The 23,668-nt window shown below is 43.1% G+C and overlaps 1 protein-coding gene across 6 annotated transcripts in view; it reads left to right on the top strand.

Moving 5' to 3' along the window:
* The first annotated feature begins 11,714 nt into the window (after positions 1-11,714).
* LOC109411734 (AP-2 complex subunit alpha) overlaps positions 11,715-23,668 on the top strand; it is a 31,451-nt gene continuing 19,497 nt past the window's right edge. Inside the window, exons 1-3 of one of the 6 annotated variants that reach the window (XM_019685331.4) lie at positions 11,715-11,782; positions 12,746-13,056; positions 23,418-23,629. In XM_019685331.4, the coding sequence (XP_019540876.1) occupies positions 12,993-13,056; positions 23,418-23,629 (276 nt within the window). In that variant the 5' untranslated portion in view covers positions 11,715-11,782; positions 12,746-12,992. Of the gene's footprint in view, positions 11,783-11,878; positions 12,350-12,456; positions 12,587-12,745; positions 13,057-23,417; positions 23,630-23,668 lie in introns of those variants that run through there. The other 5 variants (XM_019685328.4, XM_019685330.4, XM_019685327.4 and 2 more) reach the window with 5 other exon arrangements.

Genomic DNA, 23,668 nt, shown 5'->3' on the forward strand with positions numbered 1-23,668 from the left:
CTACCTACCTTGGGTATCGGTGTAATCAGCGCACTTTTCCAAATAGCAGGGAACGTACGTGCTTCGATTATGGCGTTGTATAGATGAACCAGCACCGGCAGCACAAACGGTGCCAGCATTTTGATAAACGAGATAGGAATACCGTCAGAACCCGCAGCGTTAGTCTGGATCTCCATGATTTTTCGGGATATTTCGTTGGCCGTCGTACGTCGGAAATTGAAATTGGCTCCTCCACGGTCTGTGGTGGTGCGGTGTTCTGGCTCTTCTTCTTCCTCTCTATCGTTGATCACACGTTGATGTCCCTCACAGAAAAAGCGATTCATCTCGTTGGGATCGGCTTGGTCAAAGGAAACGTTCTTTTTGGTATTGTTATGCACGCCTTCGCGCCGGAGGTTGCTCCAAAGCTTTTTTGCTGGGAGGTCATGAGCAAAGTGCCTTTCTCCGTATCGTTTCTTCGCTGTTGAGATCAACGTTGCAGCTATATTACGCTTTCGGATATATTCGTTCCATTGGTTGTCGTGTCTTCTCCTATTAGGATTTCGAGAGTAGAGTGCATGTGCCAAGTCTCTAACCGAAATTGCTCTCTCAATTTCCGGTGTAATCCACGGTGTCCGGTCATTCCTAACAATAATAGTCCGTTCGGGGGCATGCGTGTCCATTAAATTCTGTAGTTCAGCTGTAATGAGTTCTACTTTAAGATTGACGTCGTTTGTGTTGAGGGCATTTCGAAAATCTTTGGTCTGAAAGTCTGCCTGAAGTGCAACTGCATCAATGCTACGGAAGTTCCTCACCGTAATGCGTTTAGGCGGTGTTTTTCGGATTTTAACATCAGGAAGGAAAATTATCTCGTGATCGGAAATGCTCGACGATTTCGTTTTCGCTGCTCTTATAGACTCAGGACAGTCAGTAATAAGCAGGGTATCGCGCCACTTGGGCGGTGGCTTCTATATTCGTCTATTTTCCACTATAACTCAGTGAATTTTGAACCAATTGACTTGAAATGTTGTACACGGGTAGATACTATACCTATCTCACCACATTCCAAAAGTTGTGTCAATCGGTTCAAATTTGACTGAGTTATAGTGGAAAACAGACGAATATAGAAGCCACCGCCCAAGTGGCGCGATTCCCCAGATCAATGGTGGTTGAACTTCTGTCTGCAATTCTAGTCGGTGGTGTCGGCAAGATGGTTAGGCGGAAAGCGTCATGGATACGGGAAAGTGCCCTTAGATTTCCAGATGGTAGTGGAGCACTGACATTAATATTAAAGTCCCCGACTATGAATACTCGATCGAACGCAAAGTCCTGCATATCAAAAAGAAGCTTTTCATACTCACGTGCAAAGTGAGGGTTCGAGACGTTTGGATTGTACACACAATAACGATTCCGATGCTGAGGTCGTTGATTTTAACCTGTACTGCTAGATATTCAAACCTCTGATCGAGCGGAGCATCCAAATTATGTTCAGATCTGAGTACAGGGATTGCCTTCAAACCTTTCAACACGTAGAGCCCAATTCCCCCACAGTCCTTGCTTCCACGGCCACGGATCGACGGTAGGGAATGCTTCACGAAGTTGTACGCCGGCAGGCGCACCGGTCCCACAGGAGAAGATGGTTTCAGCTTAGTTTCCGTGACAGCGAAGAAATGATATTCCGCCCTATGTAGAAGAAGCTTGATCTCATCGATATGACTTTCAAGGCCTCTAACGTTCAAATGTCCAAGTCGTAGGTGAGGTATGTTGTTGTTCGGCATGATTGTTGTAGATACTCGTATTACTATTTAGGAGGTTGTTAGCGCGCAGTAATGATCACTGTTGGGAGGAGACGTCTGCTGACACTGCGTCGAAAAAGACGTCCGCGCCCACACCAGCCTCAGTTAGCTTCAGGAGTTCACTGCAGTCAGTAACTGGAATGTACCGCTTCTGCCCGGGCAATCGAATAGAGACTCGATCATTTCGGACAAAAACAGACTGGATCGCATCTTTTTGCTTAAGACGCAAGGCCAGATTGCGTACGCGAAACGTTTGGATAGAAAGCATTTCATTCACAGTGAAACGATATTCCAGTGGCATTGCGGACTTCAGGTTACACAGTTTCGCTTCCTTATGCTTCTCGAAGTAGCGTTTGAGAACAAGGGATCTTATTTCTCTGCTTTCGAAAGCGACTACAATAGTGGGGGTGAGGTTTCGGTCGGTCCACTTGGATGGTTTTACTGGCAACCGGAAGCAGCAAGTGACGTGCGGCATTTTGTCCTTGATGCCGAGGAAGCAGAGGAAATTCTCCACTATGGACCGAACACTTTCGTTGGGATGGTGTGGTACTTTATTGATTGCTATTCGACAGCAATTGACACTATTGGAGCAGGTGCCAGTAAGTTTCGCACCTTTACCATATATTTTCATTTCGAATAGGTACTAGAATAGGTTAGCCAGATGCTTTTTCCTAGTAAATATTTGTGTAGGAATAGGAATTTGCTCTCTGTTTTACATATATGTTTTTTTATTAACATGTATTCGAATATCGACTAATAATTGTATTGTACTCTTTCATTACAGAAACGGAGAATTCAAAAATATTCAGCTCAAATCTAGTACTTCAACGATTGTCCTATTACTAATTCATTATTTTCCTCTTTCTATCAACTGTTGCCTGCTGCAGAACTCATGCAGATATAAATATGGAACAGCTTCGAAAAGACTACCAGACCTCTTCATGCATCCCGGTATGTGGGAAAAAGACGCATCAATGAACACACGAAACTTGATGGAGAAGTATCATCGATTTATGTAAGTAAACATATCGACACTGATTTTTCATTTGGGCCTAACTGACATTTTCGAGTTCTCTTCATCGATCCTCTCTTTGTGTTATCACAGAATGTGTATTGAGTTTTCCAAAGATTTTTTGATTGAAATGCGAAGAAGACGACTACATGTTGCTATTAAAACAAAAAAAATAATGATTTTGTTTGTTTTAATCAAGTTATTAGCAGAAGAGAGAGTCGGTGAAGAGAAATCGATCAACTCAGTTAGGCCCTTATGAAAAATCATTGTCGATATATAAAATCCTTTAACTCTAATTCCTATTTAGGGGCTGTCCATAAACCACGTGGTCATGAGGGGAGGGGGGGGGGTTCGGCCAATGACCATTTTGTATGGACGAATAAAAAAAATTGTATAGACTAATGACCACGCGGGGGGGGGGGTTGAGAAGTCTTAAAAAAATGATCACGTGGTTTATGGACAGCCCCTTAGTGTGAAGGATAAAAGGAGATGCAATCTTAAGGACAAACGTCTTAATATCCCGCTTCCACAGTGCATCAGAACTTCAGACGCACAAATCTCAAGAAGCAAGAATCAAACAATAGTGCGTTTTGTTATTCTGTTCTTGCTCACTTGTAATAAGCTTAAAATGAGAAGATCAGGTGCGCTGCTTTTGTTTACGAAGAGATTTGTGCGCTCGAAATCGTGAGTAGGTGACAAAGTCGGCCATTGTGACGGCCATGTTGGGATCCTAACAAGCCTGTCCTTAAGCTCTATGCTATGCCTAAGCCACATGTGGGCGTGTCTATTATCTTGAACAAATTCTCAAGTGGAACTCCTGAAGGGTTTCCAAAAGAAACTTTGGATTCCAAAAGAATCCTAAAGAAATCCCATCAATTCGGAAAATATCTCTCGAGGATCAATTGGATGATTTCTTGAAAGAACTTATACAGGATTCTTAGAAGGAATTTCTCAAGGATTCCATGGACATGGAACTTCTGGAGAATTCTCAGGAATAACTCCCCGGAGATTTCTATTCAGAACATCAGGAGGACTCCCTGAAGAAACTTCTGGAGGATTTGAGGAGAGAATTTGTAACAAAAAAAAGTGCGGAACACTACAAATGCATTGTGCTCACGATGAGTACCACAATTTGGACAACTTCTAACAGAACCCTACAAATGCGCATTTTATTTTCCATGGCAGGCTAGATTTCCCAAACTAGATACGAAAAATAAAATGAAACATTACAAATGCACAAAACACAAACATGAAAACATTACATAAATTGTGCCCAGTTATCTAAATAGATAACGAAGTCCAATTCCAGGATGACGAGGTTTCATTATTGTTCTGGGTCCATCAGTCAATCCTGTAATCGTATTTCTTCTGGCGGATTGCCTTTTTGTTCGCAGTGTTGGTTGCTTACATAGCTTGAATTTGGTCTAGGATTTACTAATCCCAAGGGGCATCCTGTTTTGAGCAACAACACAAGACCGTCTACAATTTGATGTCCGTGATAGGGGACGGTTGCGTGTTTTGTACTAGGTCGCTCCTGAAATGGTTGAAGCGCTACAAATGCACATTAAATTTAGGGATAGTTTCACAAGCCAGAGTATAGCATACGGTACAAAAAATACGACTAAATGCAAACGTAACAAATCCCTGGAAGATTACTAGACTTAACTTCTGGGAGATTCCCAGGAAACGCAGTAAGAAATCGGGGAGAATTATTATTATATTATCTTCATTAACGAGATGTTCAGGCTGGTTCGTCTAGTAATCATGGGGAAATAACAAAGATGAAAGATAGAAGTCTCTTGTAAAATCTCTTGAAAGTATTCATAATAAAAGTTCCAGTAGGGGTAGGTGTTTCTATTGCGCATAAATACCAATAAAAAGTCCTGTAGGAATCCTTCAAAGAAATTTTTGGATGGAGGACATTTTGTAGGGTTTGTACTGGCATGCACTTTCTATGTTTACATTGAGTGTGTAGATAGTGCGAAATGAGCAGTTACGAATGAGCGTGTAGAGTGACAGTTGCGAGGGAGTGAAGCGTCGGCGGACGGCGGACAGCGAACATGTTGGAATGTGGTGAATCCGAACGACCGGAGAGAAGCTTCTGGACTGGAGAGCTGGAGTTTGCCGTTGCGAGAGTTGCTTCCGGAAGTGGACCCTACAATTGGCGACGAGGATGGGATGGAAGGCCTCGTATACGGTGAATGTTTTTTGACCCCTTGAACGTGTTTGTTTTGAGATGGCTTGCTGGCAGTTTGGTTGGTGTTGTGATGATGGGAGAAACGATGCAACGGTGCAACAATTCGGCAGGTGAAGTTAAAAGAGGAAGTGTAATTATTTGCACGGAATAGATGACACAGTGTTTTGAAAATGCAGGTGTTGAAGAATAATTTTTGGACAGCTCATTGAGAGAGCGTGCTTGTATGATGTTTCAGTGGAGAAGTGTGAATGCGCGTGGTACAATCGGTATTTACCTGAACATTTTTTTTCAACCGTGGCGGGTTGCCGGTTGAAGAAAGTTTTAACCTTGGCGGGTGCCGGTTAAAAGAATACATGAGACCGTGGCGGGTGCCGGTCGATGCAAATTTAACTGTTGCGGGTGCCAGTTAAAAAGGACAAAAAGACCGTGGCGGGTGCCGGTCGAAGGAAATTCAACCGTTGCGGGTGCCGGTTGAAAGGACAATTGAGACCGTGGCGGGTGCCGGTTATAATCAAGGCCGTGGCGGGTTGCCGGTCGAAAGAAACATTTGATCGTTGCGGGTTACCGATCAAAGAGAATGATAAACCTTGAAACTCCCTGCAAGGGTGCTTGGGAGCAAGGTAGTAATTCCATGGCTTGGGGGAGCCTGGAAAAGGATCCGTAAATTCCTGCAATCAGGTGACATCGAGGTGTTGTGTTGTCATGTCTCAAGGGTGCGTTGAGTACTCAATAGTAGTTGGTAGCGGTTTTGGCAGTTCCTGTAACCACAATATGGTAACATTTCCATGACTGGGGGCGCATGGAAATAAAGTAATTTGCTTTAGAAGCTCCTTCCTACCTGAATAGGGTGCTTGGGAATTGAGAAGTGCTTCTATTACATCTTGGAGAAAACCAGGGTATATTAGTGGATCCATGGATTAGGAACAGGGTGATGATTGACTGGATGATGGAGAGGCGATGCCTTGCATGTTGTGTTTGAAGGCAGTGTAGTGTTTCCATGGTTTGAGGATGCCTCTAGGAAGATTGATCTGACTTAGATATTCCAAGTTGCGCTTGAGACCTTGAGAGCATTAGAAGTAAATCGTCTTATCGCCTGATAGTTCTTGCGAGAGACGTGCGGGCGTGAGTCATTGTATTCAATTACAAGTACTTGTAATGGGTAACACATGTATATAATGGATCACTAAAATAACTAAAACGGCCGCTATGAAGCGAACAGAAAGCGCCACTGTAGCCTTGTGTGTTTGACGTAGCTCCACTGCTGTCACAATGTTAATGTCTATATACGCTGGCGCCTTTGTTTACATGCGGTGAACACTAGAAAAGTTTGCTTAATTGATCCATTGATTTAAGCTTGGAAGAGGAGAACAGGGTTTTCGTAATTCGATGGATTTAATGCAACAGTTGTTATAATTACACCAAGCGAGCGTGTGATGTTTGATGGTTTGTGCAAGGAGTGGAAGGGAAAGCGAGACATGTTTTGTTTACTGACCCGGATGCTGGATTCAAGAATGGATTGTTGATTATACCAAGGGTTGCTGAAACTTGGTTGTTGAAGATTGGCTAGCTATCTGTACGCGGATGGTTGGGATTGGAATGAGAAAATTTGGCTGGACTTTGTGCGTCATTGAATTGCGCACTTGAGAAGTTGGCTGAAAAATAAAATATCTAGTGTTGAAAGGAGTTGACGTCTATGATTAATAAATCTTCCACCGTACACCGAAGGGGTCAGCAATATTATGAAAAGCCGTGTGTAGTTTGAATAAAGCATAAGTTCGGAGAGTGACACACGTGGCTCCTATCAAACCCAATGAGTATAAGGCACAGACAGAAAACGTGACTAAGAAGAAAAAATAGTGACATCAAGGTTTGAGTTCATTGTGGATGGCTAAGATGTGTTGTGCCATGAAAATTAAAATTTTTTAGAGGTAAAGAAATCCTTAAGGCATATTTTTGTTTGGATTTGTTAAGTGTTGGAACTCACATCGACTCGGAAACCTCTGCACCAATGGAAACAGTCAGCTGGTTGAAGAGTTAAAACATTTGGAGTGTTAAAACAGGCATTGTCCTATGTATTTAGGCATTTTGTCTTACTTAAAAAAAGTTTCTCTCATATACATTATTTATATTCATTTATTCACTTGCTTGATGCATTGGTACAGTGTGGCTTATATAATTCTATCGAACTTCGACGAATAGAGTGGCTTCTCTAAATAATTTCCTTGCCATGAAAAAGTGTGTATGTGTAACTATTATTGACAAAGCTATTGACTGTTGTTTATTGATAAAAGTTATAAGAATTGGAAAAGGTTTGAAAAGCCAAGGGGAAGTTATTCGAAAATAGTTGAGCCACGTCACATCACGTTGATGTTGGGGAGCATGTGGGCCGGCATGCAAAGATGCAAGGAGGTTGATGGTAGCTGCTGAACACTGAGTCTTGTTTTGTGGATTGTTCTGATAATTTGTGTGACGGGGTTTGATAATTAAGAAGGGGAAGGTTATGGATAGTTGTTTCTGGTTTCGCGGATGTGTTTTCGTGTTTGACAGATGTTGGATCTCCAGTTAGTCAAATGCAGTGGTGCTTGGGCTGAAGCATACCTCGGGCCAAATTGAGATTTAGCGTCTAAGCCGCGGGCCACAGTTTGAGCAACACTGGTCTAATGGATAGGGCTTGCAATTTCCAACCCAGAGAAGCTGAGTTGGATTCCCGTCTCGATCGTAAGGTATTCGAGACTTCCTAGATGTGATATATCAATGAGTTTTCCACAATGTGCAAATTCGTCCAATAGCAGGTGGGGAAGGTCCTTGATGTTAGATTGCTTATGGAATGTTGCGACTGGGCTGGCAAAAGTCCAGCGGAGGCGTTGTGGATTGTTGTTTTCAAGTATTGAGTTGCATATAGTGTAAATGGTGGGTGCTGAGTGATAATAAGGCTTGCATTTCAGAGCATGGGTTAAATTTGCTGAATTCAAAGGAGTCTGTAGTTTTAGTGATATTGCATCTTGCTTTGCTCTTTAGATTACCGTGCAAATGTTCAAACGTTTGAAATATTTGTTCACACGTCAAACACCAAAGGAAGTAGCAAGTAAACAAACCGATTATTCCATGCACCACCCAAAAAGTGTAACCGACGCTGAAAAATTCTAGCAGCGAAACGAATTAATGTATGCTAAAACTGGTGGGAACATATTGTGGTGGGACAAAAAATTTTTGCAGGGGGTCGAATGCGGTGCAAAAGATGCAATATTTAAAGAGAGATTGTTTAGATGTCAGGTTCCTATCATTTTTTTAAAGAAAGATGGGGGTGTAGGGTTTGTACTGGCATGCACTTTCTATGTTTACATTGAGTGTGTAGATAGTGCGAAATGAGCAGTTACGAATGAGCGTGTAGAGTGACAGTTGCGAGGGAGTGAAGCGTCGGCGGACGGCGGACAGCGAACATGTTGGAATGTGGTGAATCCGAACGACCGGAGAGAAGCTTCTGGACTGGAGAGCTGGAGTTTGCCGTTGCGAGAGTTGCTTCCGGAAGTGGACCCTACACATTTCAGTGAAAATATACCGCATTTAGTTCACCACTGGACTGCGAACCAATGAGAGTATAATGGAGGTGTGGAAGAGATGCTTTGTGTGCGTGAGATCCGTGTTTGGTGCAAAACATGTCACTACTACAAGTAAAGCGAGCTCCCATAAGAACGCGTGTCAAATAGTGACGTCACTATTTGTGTTTACATTTTTCTTTGCTTACTAATACATAGCCATCTCTTGTTCTTCCTCACCTGTAATATACTCTCATTGACTGCGAACTGCGACTTCATAAGTGCGAAAACGTAAATAAAAGTGCGCGTTTGCATCAAATCAGGTTGATGTCTTCGGCGCACTATTTCTTCAATCTATGGTGAACAAGTGCTCTGAAGACACCGAGATGATTTGATGCAATCGCGCACTTTTATTAGCGTTTTCGCACTCGTGAAAACTAGTGCGATAATCCAGTGGTGAACTAAATGCGCTATATCATAAGAAACTCTTTAATGAATCCAAGAAAGAGCTTTTGATGAAATTCTAGTAAAATTGTTGAAGGAATCCCAGAAATTCGGGAGGAACCCCAAAAAGAACCCCTGGAGAAATATCAGAAAAAAAAATTCTGTAGGGATTTCAAAAAGTAGGGTGCCTGTACCAGTTATCGCACCACCTAAGAAAAACTATTTCTACAAAAATAAGAAGAAGACCGACGAATGTCATCGATATGTCAAATGATTGATTAGTTTTCATACTTTACGGGAAAATATAAAAATTGAGCGAAAACTACTTTTAGTAAATAAAAAGAAAATCGCGTTAAGTACTGTTCCTTTGACTTCCACTAAGAATTTGCATCCTTTGACAGTTACGTATTTCGACCTCAACAGTAAGGTCGTCTTCAGTCGAGTCTTCAGTGTCTTGTACTTGACTCGACTACAAGACACTGAAGACGACCTTACAGTTGAGGTCGAAATACGTATCTGTCAAAGGATGCAAATTCTTAGTGGAATTCAAAGGAACATTACTTAACGCGATTTTCTTTTTATTTACAGATATTCCCCTAACAAGCCCAGGTTAATCATCATACTTTTAGTATTTATTACGACGTGTGCCAATGATAGGTAGCCTGTACCAGTTATGGACACATTTGTTAATTTGAGTTCCACTTCGCACTATTTACATGCATTCCTTATGGGATTTGTCATAACTGGTACACATGGCGAAATAGGGTGCAAGCAGGTCGAAAAGTTAAGGGAAATAATTTATACCATTATTTGAGCAAATTGTGAAGTTTGAATGATTGCAATCATCTTTTGTGATCGTGATCTGTTGTTCACAAAATTTTTCGTGTTGATTTGTATCTTTAAAGGTTGAAAATCAACTATGGCGAATTTGAGGTACTATAGAAACTCCTATATTTAAAAAGTAAAATCTAGGTGAAGTCATGTGAAGCTTCAAAGCAAGTCTTGGATGAATTTCAACAGGATGTCTAGGTTAAATTCCAAAATGATTTTCTTAGCCCACCTTGTGCATTAGGGTCATTCTAGACCCAAACCGTACACTACGTCAGCGAGCTGTTCCCAACATAATGCATAAGGAAGGTCAATAATTTCCAATTCCTGGTGGAATATTTGAAGGGATCCCCAAAGGAACTCCAGGAGACATTTCAAAAGAGATATCTACGCTCGTATCTAGGTTAATCCACAGACAAACAGACGTCTCACTCTACTCACTTCTCATCGTTACCCTTATTAACGGTTAGTTCAAATATGTTTTAGTTCGCAAATCGCTCGGTCACGGCGCTCCTGTTTGACGTTTGCTCACTACTGCTACCTACTGAGTGATTTGCGTAACACAGCCTGGTTAGCATTGGGCGATTATGTTTTCGTGACGATGATTTTGATCGCAATTTGTTCCAAGTGATACGTCTGTTTGTCTGTGGTTAATCTGAGAAGAAATTTCTGAAGAAATCATAAGGAGCAAAACCCCTTTTTACTAAAAAATGTTAACGAATTGAAAAGATAAACAAGTGGCATGGTAAAAGGTAACCTAGAAGAATTCTGGACGAACTTCTTGAAGAATCCAATATTCTGGAGAAGTTACAAAAGATTGCTTAGGAAAATTCCTAAAGGTATCTTAGACGATCTCCAGTTAACCTAGTGGCCAATCGCCAATCCGGGAACGGCAGGTTCGATTCCCGTTTCGGTCGGGAAAATTTTGTCGACTCCCTGGGCTCACCCGGCGGCTGCAAAACAATTTTAGCCAAGGTGCACACCGTGTACAAATCATACGTGCGTGGTCTGGCGCGATCTGAGGCTGCGCGTTTCGAACGCAGCTTGCTGAGAATCTAAGAGCCGATGCACACGGGCGGCGCGTCCACGCAGCGTGCACGCAAGTGCGTCCTGAGTTACACACAATCAAATGGGAGGATGCACACGAGAACGCAACGCTACCGCACCGCAACCGCGCCGCACCGTGTGCGCCACGCAATGTCAACGCATGCCCCACAGGAACGCTGCGGCGACGCAGCGTGAATTCACGCAGCGTCAATTAACAGATTTGGAATCTAATATGATGAATCTATCGAGAACAAGAGTCCATTCATTGAAAAAATAGTTGTAACGAAGTCGTATAGCAGATTGTTTGAAGGGGTTGATAAATGACAAAAATATCAACAATTTTTATTTTTTGCCCAACAAGTTGTATATAAACTAGATTTCAATGAAAATACGTCTAAGATGAACTTTCATTTGTATAAAATTGATTTACGTTTACCTTTTTCTTAACTGGTTGAAGGAATCATAGTAATAAGATAAATTACACAATGCCTGCCGCACTATCAAAGTTACCCGCATTATCAAAGATACCCCGTTTTACGGTACATATAATAAAAATAATCGATTACCAGGAATAATCGATTAATTATATCCGATTAATCGACATCGGTAATCGCCATGGCAAAACATAATCGATTACCGATTAATCGATTATTTGAAATTTTGCGACATCACATCGAGATTCCGCACTTCCTCGTCGCACTTTTAACTGCGCAATGCGCAATATTTTGTTTTGATTTATTTCTGAGTGTTGTTTTGAAACATTTTCCCCATTTTTACCCATACTTGAGTAAAACCGTGCAACCGTGTACGAGTGACAGCCAGCCGCCGTGCGCGAAGACGACAGTGACGTTTCTCGCGTTTGAAGATGCGTATCCCGTGTGTGTGTGTTGGTGCGCGGGGGAGAGAGTCGAGTGTTGGTTGTAAAACGGAACGGACACGAACTGAGGTTCGAAGAGCGAAAAATCGATTGATTTTTATCCTTAATCCCCCAGCAGGGAAAGCAGACTCGGAAGCAGTGAATCCTTTCTGGCTAGCTATAGAGGTAATCACGTTCAAATGTATGCGTGCCTTTTTAGTAGATGTAGTTGTGAAACTGCGAGGAAAATATTTGCACTCTTGCCCCGGACGTTAGTTTTATCATTATTTACCCGTTTTACCCAATTCGATTGGGTAATATTTGCATATGCAATCTGAATAGCCTTTCAATCGGCGTGCACTTTTGTGTGAGGAAAAATTTGCGCTAGTGTTCGTGTGTTGAAATGTCACTTATCTCTATTCGCGTGTTGTGGTTCCAGTGGAACGGTGAAAAATCTGCAATTGGATCACGTAATTGAGATTCGGAACGCGTCGATACTTCCCGTATAGGAAGAAGCGCTCTCTTCCATTCCGACAGGGGCTAGGCAGCCAGTAGCAGCAGCAGTGCAATTCGCAAGTGTGTGGAAGTGAATTTTTTTAGGGCGTCAAAAGAAGTGATTATCATCATCGCCGCGGTCGTCGTCGTGGAGTTTTAGTGGTTTTGTGTCTGTTCCATTGCCTGATTCATTCATTCATATTCTCATCTTCCGGAGGCATCCGGCCACAGGAAGAATCAGAGAAAAGTCGTATCCGTGGGGGGGACATTCTCGGATGACTTTTTCCTCCTCCAAGTGGCCATTGAGATCCTCCTACTTGGGTCTGTTATCAGATAATTGAGCTAAATTCAGTAACACTGGCCGACCAGATTGGGAATCAGTGACTTTCGCTTGGATGGGTCTGTCTGTAGCGTGAAAAGTGAACATTGCTGGCCAGTCGGAGTCGGCGACATATTTTTGCATAGAGTCGAGAAGAGTGTTCGCGAATAGTGGTCAGAAGGAACAGTGGAAGGGTTGAGCATTGATTTCTCGTTGTTTTCATTTGCATTCGCTTTCAGCCTGGGTGAAAGATTGCGACGTCGGCACTGAAGCTGAGGCTCCGTAACATTAGATGAGCTGCGGAAAATAAAAGACGTGATTACAATCATCGATCAGATCGGATCGGAGTGTGGGTGCGTGAGTGAGTGCTTGAAGAGCTGTTTGGTTGGCTCAACCACGGCCAGCAGAACCAAATAAACTAGCGATTCCGGCTGTTGGGAAAACAAATAATAGAAGCATTCGACCGGAGGACCGTGTTACTTCAGCATGGCACCTGTTCGAGGAGATGGAATGCGCGGCCTGGCCGTGTTCATTTCCGACATACGCAATTGTAAGTAATATTTTAACATTTAATAGTTAACTATAGTTTTTAAATTATATATGGTTTTGCAATTCGGAAGGTTTTTTTTTAATTTTCCTTTCTTCAAGAATGCTTCAAAATAAAAGACTTCCTAAAAATAAGAAATCCTAAAACCCAAAATGTAGCTCACATCACTGCTGTCAGGACAACCCATCCCAATGCGTAACTAAATGCAACAAAATTTAATAGAATAAGAATTGAAACTAGATTGAATTCACTTGAAATAATAGGTATGAAAATCGCCTTACAATGTTGACTATGTTTTGAGAACTAAAAATAAAACACTGATTACCTACTATTGAAAGGCAGTGGTTCTCAACTATTCGGCATTTTTTTCGTAAGTGATAAATATACGCTGTTTGGTATGGTCTGATCAAATATTTTATCAAACATACTTAAAAAAAATCCATTATAAAATTCGTATTTTTATGTAGTCCTTCCTTGGGGGTTGTCCATTTATTACCCAAGCCAATGTTTACGATCTTGGTTTAATTGCTGCTGTTCTTTGTTGTGCTGCTATTGCAAAGAGTTTACCTTGTCTAGTTTGGGTAGTGGCTGTGATCAATTAATTAAATTGATCAATTAAAAAAAACAGCAATGATCAATTTTGCAGATTTTTCAAGAGCTGAAAGTCTCTTAAATAAAGACAAATCAATCACTCAATTTTGCAGACTTATAGTATGGTACAGCCCAAGTTGTCTTAGTCCAAGAACCTTACTTTCATAAAGGGCATTTCTATATAAAAAAACCTTGTGAATCCGGCGTTTGATACTTTCAGTAAAAATTAAATGGCAAACGAGTGTCGTCGAGTGTCATGCCTCGAGCCTGTGTGATTGTCAAAAACGCAATTGTCGCATTCAACTCTGAACACCAGAGATGTATGTGCTATTTCAACTGATGTATCTGTTGGAAACCTCAACAGGAAATACGTCTATTGTTCGGTTTATTTACCGCATGATGAACCATCTCCTAAGGATGCTTTCAAGCAAGTCATTGCATACTGCACTTCAAAAGGCCTTCCGCTAGTTGCTGCTCATACATAAACTTGAGAGGCTCCAGTTTGATGGAGTATTAAAGTAGTACAGATCTTGGATTATTAACCACAGACAACCGCCCAACCTTCATGGTATCTGCTAGAGAGGAAGTTTTAGATACAACGCTTTGCTGACCAATTGAAATTTCAGAAAAAAATCATTAATTTGCATGTTTCAGACAAAGTTTCTTTGTCTGATCATAAGCAAATATTGTTTGAATTTGAGGCTGGTAATCAACTCATAGAAACCACAAGAAATCCCAGGATAACAAACTGGGAGCGTTACACATCAAAATTGCTAAGCGGTATGGGTATATTGAATAATCATCTAAGTTTTCGTCATGAACTTGAAAAAAAACGCTTCGACACTTTCTAGCTTGATCAAACAAGCCTTTCATGACAGTTGCACGATTGCACTGCCAAAGAACGCTCTTCAAATAGAGACGTTCCTTGGTGGAACGCTATTTAAAAAAAACTTCGAAGGGAAACCCGGAAACTTTTCAACCTGGCTAAAAGAACGCAACAGTGGGATCAATACAGAGTATTCCTCTCTCTTTATAACAAAGAAATTAAAAGGAGGTCAGGGAGAATAAATTAAAGGCACACGTGTTAAAACATTGAAAGTACTCCAATTACTGCTAGACTGCAAAAAGTCCTCGCCAAAGATCAATGGTGTAGCATTGATTATACGTCGTTTTCAAAATTTGTTACTGATTCAATAGGTTTAGGAACTCTTAGGAAAGAAGATGGTTCTTTAACTAAGAGTGCAGATGAAATTTTAGAAACCATGATGAAAACACATTTCCCGTGTTCTATTCTTGTTTCAACTGAAGACCAAAATACATTTGCATCATCATCACATACTGTTGGTAATGAAACCAGGAGGTATAATCAAAATAATGATGATTCGACTGGGATAGAATGCATCTGGAGTGATGAATGTATTTTGGCCAATGAAATTTTAACAAAACAAAAAGTTGAATGGGCGATTGATTCTTTTGAATCCTTCAAAGCGCTTGGTAGGGATGGAATTTTTCCTGTACTACTGTACTGCAGAAGGGAAAAGTAATGGGCAGCAGAGTGAATAAAAAGCGTGTATTTGCTTGAACGCTTAAAGAACTAATGACAGATTTATTAATTTCCTAAATCTACATAGAAGTCATGGATTGCTACGATATATTTCATCACTCCTCCTCAAACCATTGGCTTCTGAACTCCCATCGCTTGACGGCATGGAACCAGTTTGGCAGCTGGCAGCGGTTTTGTTAGGCCATCTGCTGTCTGGTGATCCGTACTTACGTATGAAATGGCTATGTCACCTTTTTCCAAAGCATCGCGGATAAAGTGGTGACGTATGTCAATGTGTTTCGTTCTAGGGTGGTATCCTCCGTTCTTGGCTACAGCTATGGCACTTTGGTTGTCGCAATGGATTTCGAGCTTCACTTCGTCTTCAAACAATCCTCGCAACCGCTTCCACCAGAGCGCCTCCTGTACTGCAGCCGACAGTGCCATATACTCGGCCTCGCACGTTGAAAGGGCAACGGTCTGTTGCCGCTTTGAACTCCACGAAATAGCTCCTCCTTGGGCAGTAAACAAGTACCCCGTGATCGACTTCCTATCATCGTGGTCGGACGCCCAGTCGGCATCGGAAAACCCTTGTATTGCCGAGTTCTCGTCCCGATGGTACTCCAACCGGTACTGCGATGTTCCTCTCAAATATCGCATCAAGTGTTTCACCGCGTTCCAGTGTCTCTCGCCGGGGTTGGAATTGAACCGGCTCAAAACATTCACGGCATAACAGATGTCAGGGCGTGTATTTTGGGCCAAGTACATCAAGCATCCGACCGCTTCTCGGTAGGGTACATTCTTCATCGTTTCGACCTCCTCAGCAGTCGATGGGCACATCTCGTTGGTCAACTTCTCGCTCACATTCATCGCGGTGTTCACCGGCTTGCAATTCGACATGTTGAATCTGCTTAACACCGCCTCCACGTACGACTCTTGATCCAGTGCCACCATCGTATCGGTCTTCGTGATCCTGATACCCAAAGCATGCTTGGCGGATCCCATGTCCTTCATCTTGAACTCCTGACTTAACTTTGCCTTTATTTCTTTCTTCCAGCGCTTACAGTTTGTGAAGATGAGGACGTCGTCTACGTATACGGCCACAAACAGCACTTTGCCGTCGCTAATCCTGTAGTATACGCAGGGGTCATACACGGTACTCTCCAGTCCCATTTTTCGGAGCGCGGCGTCCAGCTTTGTATTCCAGACCCGGCTGGATTGCTTCAGGCCGTACAGGGCCTTATTGAGGCGGCACACCTTGGCTTGATTCCGTCCATCCGTGAAGCAAGGGGGTTGCTCCATGTATATTTCCTCCGAAAGCTCGCCTTGGAGAAAAGCTGTCACGGCATCCATCTGGTCGATTTGAAGATTCAACCGTGCCGCCAACGCAAAGAGGTACCGCAAGGAACTGTGACGGACAACCGGGGCGTAGGTGTCCTCATAATCCACCCCCTTTCGTTGCGAGTACCCTTTTATCACCAGCCTCGCCTTGTATCGGTTGATGTCGCCGTTGCCGTCCTGCTTGGTCCGGTACACCCACTTGCACCTGATTGCCTTTCGTCCTTTCGGCAAATCAGCGAGGGTCCAGGTACCGTTGGAGATGAGCGCGTCGTACTCCTCCTGCATCGCCTGCTGCCAACGTTCCGCATCATCACGAGATAGTGCTTCCTGGTGCGTGGTTGGGTCGTCCAGCTTCGGCTGTTGAAAATCGGCACCAGTATCTGAACACGGAACAACATCATTGGAATACTTGCCTTGGGGCAGGCGCCCCCAGAGCATCAACCCTCCTTGCATCTCATCACTGGTGGGTGTTGAATTTGAAGACGACGGGGGCGCAGCGGTTTCCTCGGTTACGTTTGCAGGCTGGACGGTGGAACGCCTCCGATCATCTGAAAATTTTAACGACGGCAGTCCCTTTGTTTCTAAACGAAAATCTCTATACTTGCCTGCAAGAAAGCGCTCCCTACCACTTTGCCTCAACGCCTGTGACACGGGCGGATTTGAAACTTGGTGCGGTGGGAGCGCAGGATCTGTCACGGTGTCATCAGCATCTTCAAAGGACTCATCACTCGAAATCGCTTCATCGTCGTCCGCCTCGTTGCGGTCCACTTGTTCACAAGCTTCTGGGCGGGCTTCATCGTCGACATTCGGAACCATGAAATCCAGTCTAACGAATGTACGGTCAGGATCGCTTGACCTCGCAGTTACGACCACTTCACGCTCGTGGACTCCCTCGTCCAGAAATGTTACGTCACGGCTTCTGAAGATCGTACCCGCCTTCAAGTTGTAAAGGCGATAAGCTTTCGTTTCGTCATCGTATCCTGTCAGCACGCACTCTTCAGCTTTTGGGTCCCACTTTTGGCGCTTCTGCTTCGGAACGTGCGCCATCACGGCCGTACCAAAAATTCGGATGTGGGAAAGATTCGGCTTCCGTTTCGTCCAGGCTTCTTCCGGCGTCACGTCGATACCCTTGGTTGGTGACCTATTGATGAGGTAGACTGCTGCTGCCACGGCTTCTGCCCAGAACGATTTGGGCAGCTTCGCTTCGTACAGCATGCACCTCGCGCGTTCCACCACCGTCCGGTTGACACGCTCGGCAAGACCGTTTTGCTCGGGAGTGTATTCAGCTGATGTTTGATGACGGATTCCCAACTGCTTCAGAAAGTTTTGGAAGCTTCTGTTCTTGAACTCCCAGCCGTTATCCGTCCTGAGCACCTTCAGCTTCTTGCCACTTTGCCTCTCGACCATGCTGTGGAATTCCTTGAATTTCTGGAGCACTTCTTCCTGCGATTTGGTTCGCAGAAAATAGACGAATATTTTCCGAGTCTTGTCATCGGTGAACGACAAATAGTAACGGGCTCCACCCAATGACGGTTGTTCCATCGGCCCGCATATATCCGAGTGGACCAGCCCGAGTTCTTCCGTGGCCCGCGTTCCAACGTGGTTGAAAGGTAATCGCGCTTGCTTCCCGACGGCACAAATTTTACAGCCTCCGCCGTCCGTGCCATCGTAGTTTACACCCATCGCAAGTCCGTTTTTGAGCTTCGTCAAATTCCCGGAGCTCAGGTGCCCCATTCGCTGATGCCACAATTTCGCCGTCTCTCGGGGTGAGCAGGCGAGCGCCTCGGCGATTCTCTGCTCTAGCTTGAACAGGTCATTCGAACGACATCCAGTAGCGATGACTTTGCCGCTAGGATTGACCACTTCGCATCCAGTCTTCCTAAAAGTAACAGTATGGCCTTGGTCAACAATCTTACCTACTGACAGTAGGTTTACTGCCAGTTCCGGAATCAGCTCGACATTTCGCACTTCGACCGCATCGGGATTGCAGGTGGGCTGTAGCTTGGCAGATCCTTCCGCAACGATTCTCATCATGCCCTTGTTCGCCGCGTAGATGCTACCATTCGCTTCCCGTACGTTCTCCAAAAGTGCCTTGTTGTTGGTGAGGTGCTTGGCTGAACCCGAATCGAAATACCAACTCTTGTCCGCAGCAGCGTCCTGTACAGACAAAACGGTGCAAAAGGCGTCCCCTTTCCTGTCCTGTCCGCTCCGCTTCGCTGGTCCTTTGGCTTGGCAGTATTTCGCGATGTGACCAAATTTTTCACATCGTCGACATTTCGGTCCTTTTCCCTTCGGACTTGTGTTCGCGTTGCTATGGGAACCGCTTGAGTTTTTCTTCGCCGAAACAAACGCTGGTTCCATGGTAACCGCTGACGAGTCCGTCTCCTGGAGCAATTTTGTTTTTATGATGTCACCTGTGATTTCGATTCCCGAATTTTCCAGGCCCATCACCATTGGACGATATTCCTGGGGCAGGCCAGCTAGCAGCAGCATACCAATCCACTTATCGTCCAGCGGGAACCCGATTCCAATCAGCTGGTGCGCTGTGGAAACCATCCGGTTTACGTAGGCCTCCATTGAACCGCAGCTGTTGAGGTTGGTCGTGATGAGCTTGTGCAGCAGTGCCCACTGGCGTGTGAGTCCCGTGTCTTCGAAGGTGTTGGTTAGCTTCTTCCAGACTTCCGCCGCCGTTTTCACTTCTTCGACGTGGATGAAGTTCACCGGATCGATCAGCAAAATTATTTTGCCTCTTGCAATCCTGTCTTTCCGCGCATCCACCACTGGGAGATTTCCGTCGGCATCCGGTGTAGGCTGCACCACGTCCCAGAGGTCCTCCACCTCCAGAAAGGTCCGTACTGCGAACTTCCATGTTCGCCAGTTTTCGCGGCCAACCAGGCGTTCGATTGCCGGGTGGTTCTGTGTGGAGTAATTCTGCGTGGCTGCCCGTGCTTGAGATCCCGTAATGGCCGCCGAGTCTCCGGATCCGCTTCTTCCAGGATTTGCTTGCTGCATCTTCGATTCTTCACAGAACTTTCTCTGGGCCCATAACCTAATGGGCAGCAGAGTGAATAAAAAGCGTGTATTTGCTTGAACGCTTAAAGAACTAATGACAGATTTATTAATTTCCTAAATCTACATAGAAGTCATGGATTGCTACGATATATTTCATCAAAAAGAAATTGTAAAACCCGTTTTAATTAAAATGTTCCAATCTAGCTTATCATTAGGCTTCATTCCTACAGCTTGGTGAGAAGTGCGGGTCACTTTTATCCCAAAGCAAATAAGGATAAATTATCATCAAAATCTTTCTGACCTAGTTTATCGTCCATTATGTTGAAAATAATAAAAACAATTATAGACGAGCATATTAAATGGTCATATTTAGTGAAAGTTCCTATAAGCAAGAATCAATTTGCATATCAGGAAGGAAAATCTTCGGTAACAGCGGTGATTACTCTGGTTACAAAAAATCCTGCGTTTCTCGACATTGAAGGAGCGTTTGATAACACATCCTACATTTTAATGAAGAATGCTATGACAAAACGTGGTTTTGATAGATGTATTGTTGATTAGATTGTGGAAATGTTATCAAAAAGAGATATATCATCACCTTGGCAGCTCGTTTATAAACGTTAGAGCAGAGAAAGCGTGTCCTCAAGGGGGCGTGCTATCACTTCTATTGTGGTCTTTAATAGTCGATGATCTTCTCGAAAAAAAAATGGAAGCAGAGGGCTTCGAAATAATTGGCTTTGCTGATGATATACAGCGCCCGTTCGCTCGTTGCAAACCCGCTCATTGCAACGCTTTTTGGTTGCAAGTTCGCTAATTGCAAAATTTGACACGTGTTTGCAATTAAAAAGCAATCAAGTGTCAAATTTGTGCTGTCAGTCATGCTGGCAGTGCATTTCGATGCACTTTAGTGTCAAAGTGACGTTGCAATTAGCGAATGGCATTCGCTCGTTGCAATGTAAACATTTTGCAACGAGCGAACGGCCGCTGTAGTTATATTAGTCCTTGATAAATATGACTATGTTGTAACTAACAGAATGCAAACTACCTTAATTTGGTCTCCTCGTGGTGCGAAAAAGAAGGATTGAACGTAAATCCTTCTAAAACCACGATCATACCTTTCACACGAAGGAGAAAAGTTTTGAACAATAGTTTGACATTGAAAGAAATTGATTTGGAACTTTTAAACACAGTCAAGTATCTTGGAATATATCTTGACAGTAAACTTACTTGCAATTTGCAGCTTGAGCAGGTAGTTTGTGAAGCTATGAATGATCTATGGATAAGAAAAAAAAAAAAACTTGTAAAAAGTGGGGACTGAAGCTGAAAATGATCCTTTGGATTTATACGGCAATTATAACACCCAGAGTTACCTACGCGTCATTGGTCTGATGGCCAAAAGCTCACGAAGGATTGGTTCAAAAAAGGTTAGAAACACTTGAAAGGTTGGCAACTCTTTCAATTACTGGTACAATGCGAAGTACACCATCTAAAGCGCTAGACACTTTACTTCACTTACTTCCATTGCATCAATTCGTTCAAGTAGAAGCTGCAAAGAGAGTTTTGAAAGTGAAAAGATTCACGAACCTCTTTGAAGGTGACCTGAAAGGGCATCTTAGTATCCTGAAAACAATCAGTATCAACTCGCTTATTTCAAGCAATGATCATTGGATGAGTAGGCGATACAACTTTGAACGTTCTTTTCAAGTGATTGATCCTGGGTCCAGAGCTACAACCAGAATCGGTCATATTTTACACTGATGATTCGAAATTGAACAATCAGGTTGGTGCAGGTGTGACTGGCCCAGGAATTAATGTATCAATTCCTATGGGTAAGTGGCCAACTGTTTTTCAGGCTGAAATCCAAGCTATAACAAACCCTAATACGGTGGTACAATTCATTCGAAGTGTTGCACCGTGTTGGGATAACGCTTCCAATCAAGGACTGACGATTACTAATCTGCCGTGAATCGCAAATCTGTCCCATTTGCATAGGAAATCCAGCAAAGATGGGACTGATATGCGATTCACGGCAGTAATACCAATGGTAATACGTCAACTTGACAAAGCTAAATGAAAATGGGGCATATGTCACAATAGATCTGTCAACAGGTCGTAGTGACTTAAATACCCAACAAGGAATAAAAAAAACTGAAATGTGTGTTAAATAACAAATCTTTATCTAATTTGAACATGTTACTTCGCAAACTAAACGAATCCCCGGTCAACCATCTGGAATCTCTTTACTGATTTGGTTGCGGTCAAATTTTATGGATACTCATCATTTATTGACACTCTAAGTGATTTAGATTATGCCGTTGATACTACAGCGGGCTTCATCATAGAAGCTATTGAAGAAGCTTGCCCTCTACGGTCTGTGAAACCCACAAAGGGAACCCCTTGGTGGAACTCTGGCCAAACTCAGGACACAATGTAGAAAGAGTTGGAACAGACGACCTTCGGCTGAATCGAAGGATTTCAGAACGACTCGCAAGGCCTACCAGAAAGCTCTTCGGTCTGCTGAACTATCCGGCTGAAAAAGTTGAACAAAACCCTTGCGAAATCTAAGGATTTCCGAGTGAACGAACCTCGTTTATCAAATGACGATTTCATTTCCTCTGATGAGGAAGTTCTGGAATGCTTATTCAGTACACACTTCCCCGGAAGTGAGGATATTACATCTTTGGATTTTGTAGTTATGATTCTCTGGCTTCGGCTCGGAGTAACTATAGAAGCGATTGAGTAGGCACTAAACATTATTTTATTCCTTTCAAATCTCCTAGAGCAGATGTGATATATCTTATTTTTGTTCAGAGGAGGTTTGATTATTACAAACATGTTTTGAAAAAAACTACTTGTTTGGAGCTTTGCTGCAAGGTATATTTCCAAATCCTGGCGGGATACTGTAAAGTTTAATCCGAAAGTGGGTCGTGCATCGTATGAAGAAGCAAAGAGTTTCAGACTTATCAGTTTGCTCTCTTTTATTCTGAAATGCTTAGAACGCATTGTGGATCATCACATCCGTGATGTTCATCTGGCTAACGTGCCTCTTCATGTGAACCAACATGCTTACCAATCTGAAAAGTCCATAGTGAAAAGAGTCAAACAAAGTTGCTTACGATAGCAAGCATTCACTCAAAAGCAATCTTGTTTAAGTGTTTTCTTATATATCGAGGGTGCTTTTGACAACGTGCCTTTCGATGCCATATTGGGAGCCGCACGAAGTCATGGTATATCTCCAATGATTTTCAATTGGATTTACCAAATGCTCAAAAACCGATATCTCTTCTCGACATTGCGTCTAGCAGGGATTAGGAAATTGAGTGTTTGTGGATGCCCCCAAGGGGGAGTCTTATCACCGCTTTTGTGGAATCTCGCAGCAGATACGCTATTGAGCCAACTCAATAATAGCGGTTTTCCTACTTATGGTTTTGCCGACGACTACCTAATATTGTTAGTCGGTATGTGCATCAACACCCTTTTCGATCTGATGCAAAGCGCCCTTCAGGTAGCTGAAGGGCAGTGTCGTCAATATGGCCTTTCGGTTAATCCGAGTAAAACATCTATTGTTCTTTTTACGGAAAAGCGAAACCGTTATGGTGTTTGACCTTTGCGTCTCTTTGATTCTGAAATCAATGTGACTGAACAGGTAAAGTACGATGGAGTCATTCTTGATTCCAAGCTTTCCTGGACACCTCACATTGAGTTCAGAATCAAGAAAGCTTGTATGGCCTTCGGGCAACGCCGGTGAACCTTTGGTACAACTTGGTGTCTAAAACCCAAGTATATCAAATGGATCTACGTCAAAGTTTCAGATAAAACACTTGTAGAAAATGTTCATGGAATGTGTAATTATTGCTTTCTGCTTTCCACTGCCTTACAGGTAAAAGTAAAGAAGCGGAAATCAAGCGTATCAACAAGGAGCTCGCCAACATCAGGAGCAAATTTAAAGGCGACAAAACGCTGGACGGCTACCAGAAGAAAAAGTACGTCTGTAAGCTACTGTTTATCTTTCTGCTAGGCCATGACATCGATTTCGGCCAGATGGAGGCGGTCAACTTGCTGTCTTCGAACAAATACTCCGAGAAGCAAATTGTAAGAGTCTCATTAAATTGTGAAAAAGTTTAAGAATCT

Source organism: Aedes albopictus, chromosome 2, assembly GCF_035046485.1.
Source record: "Aedes albopictus strain Foshan chromosome 2, AalbF5, whole genome shotgun sequence".
Classification (NCBI taxonomy): domain Eukaryota; kingdom Metazoa; phylum Arthropoda; class Insecta; order Diptera; family Culicidae; genus Aedes; species Aedes albopictus.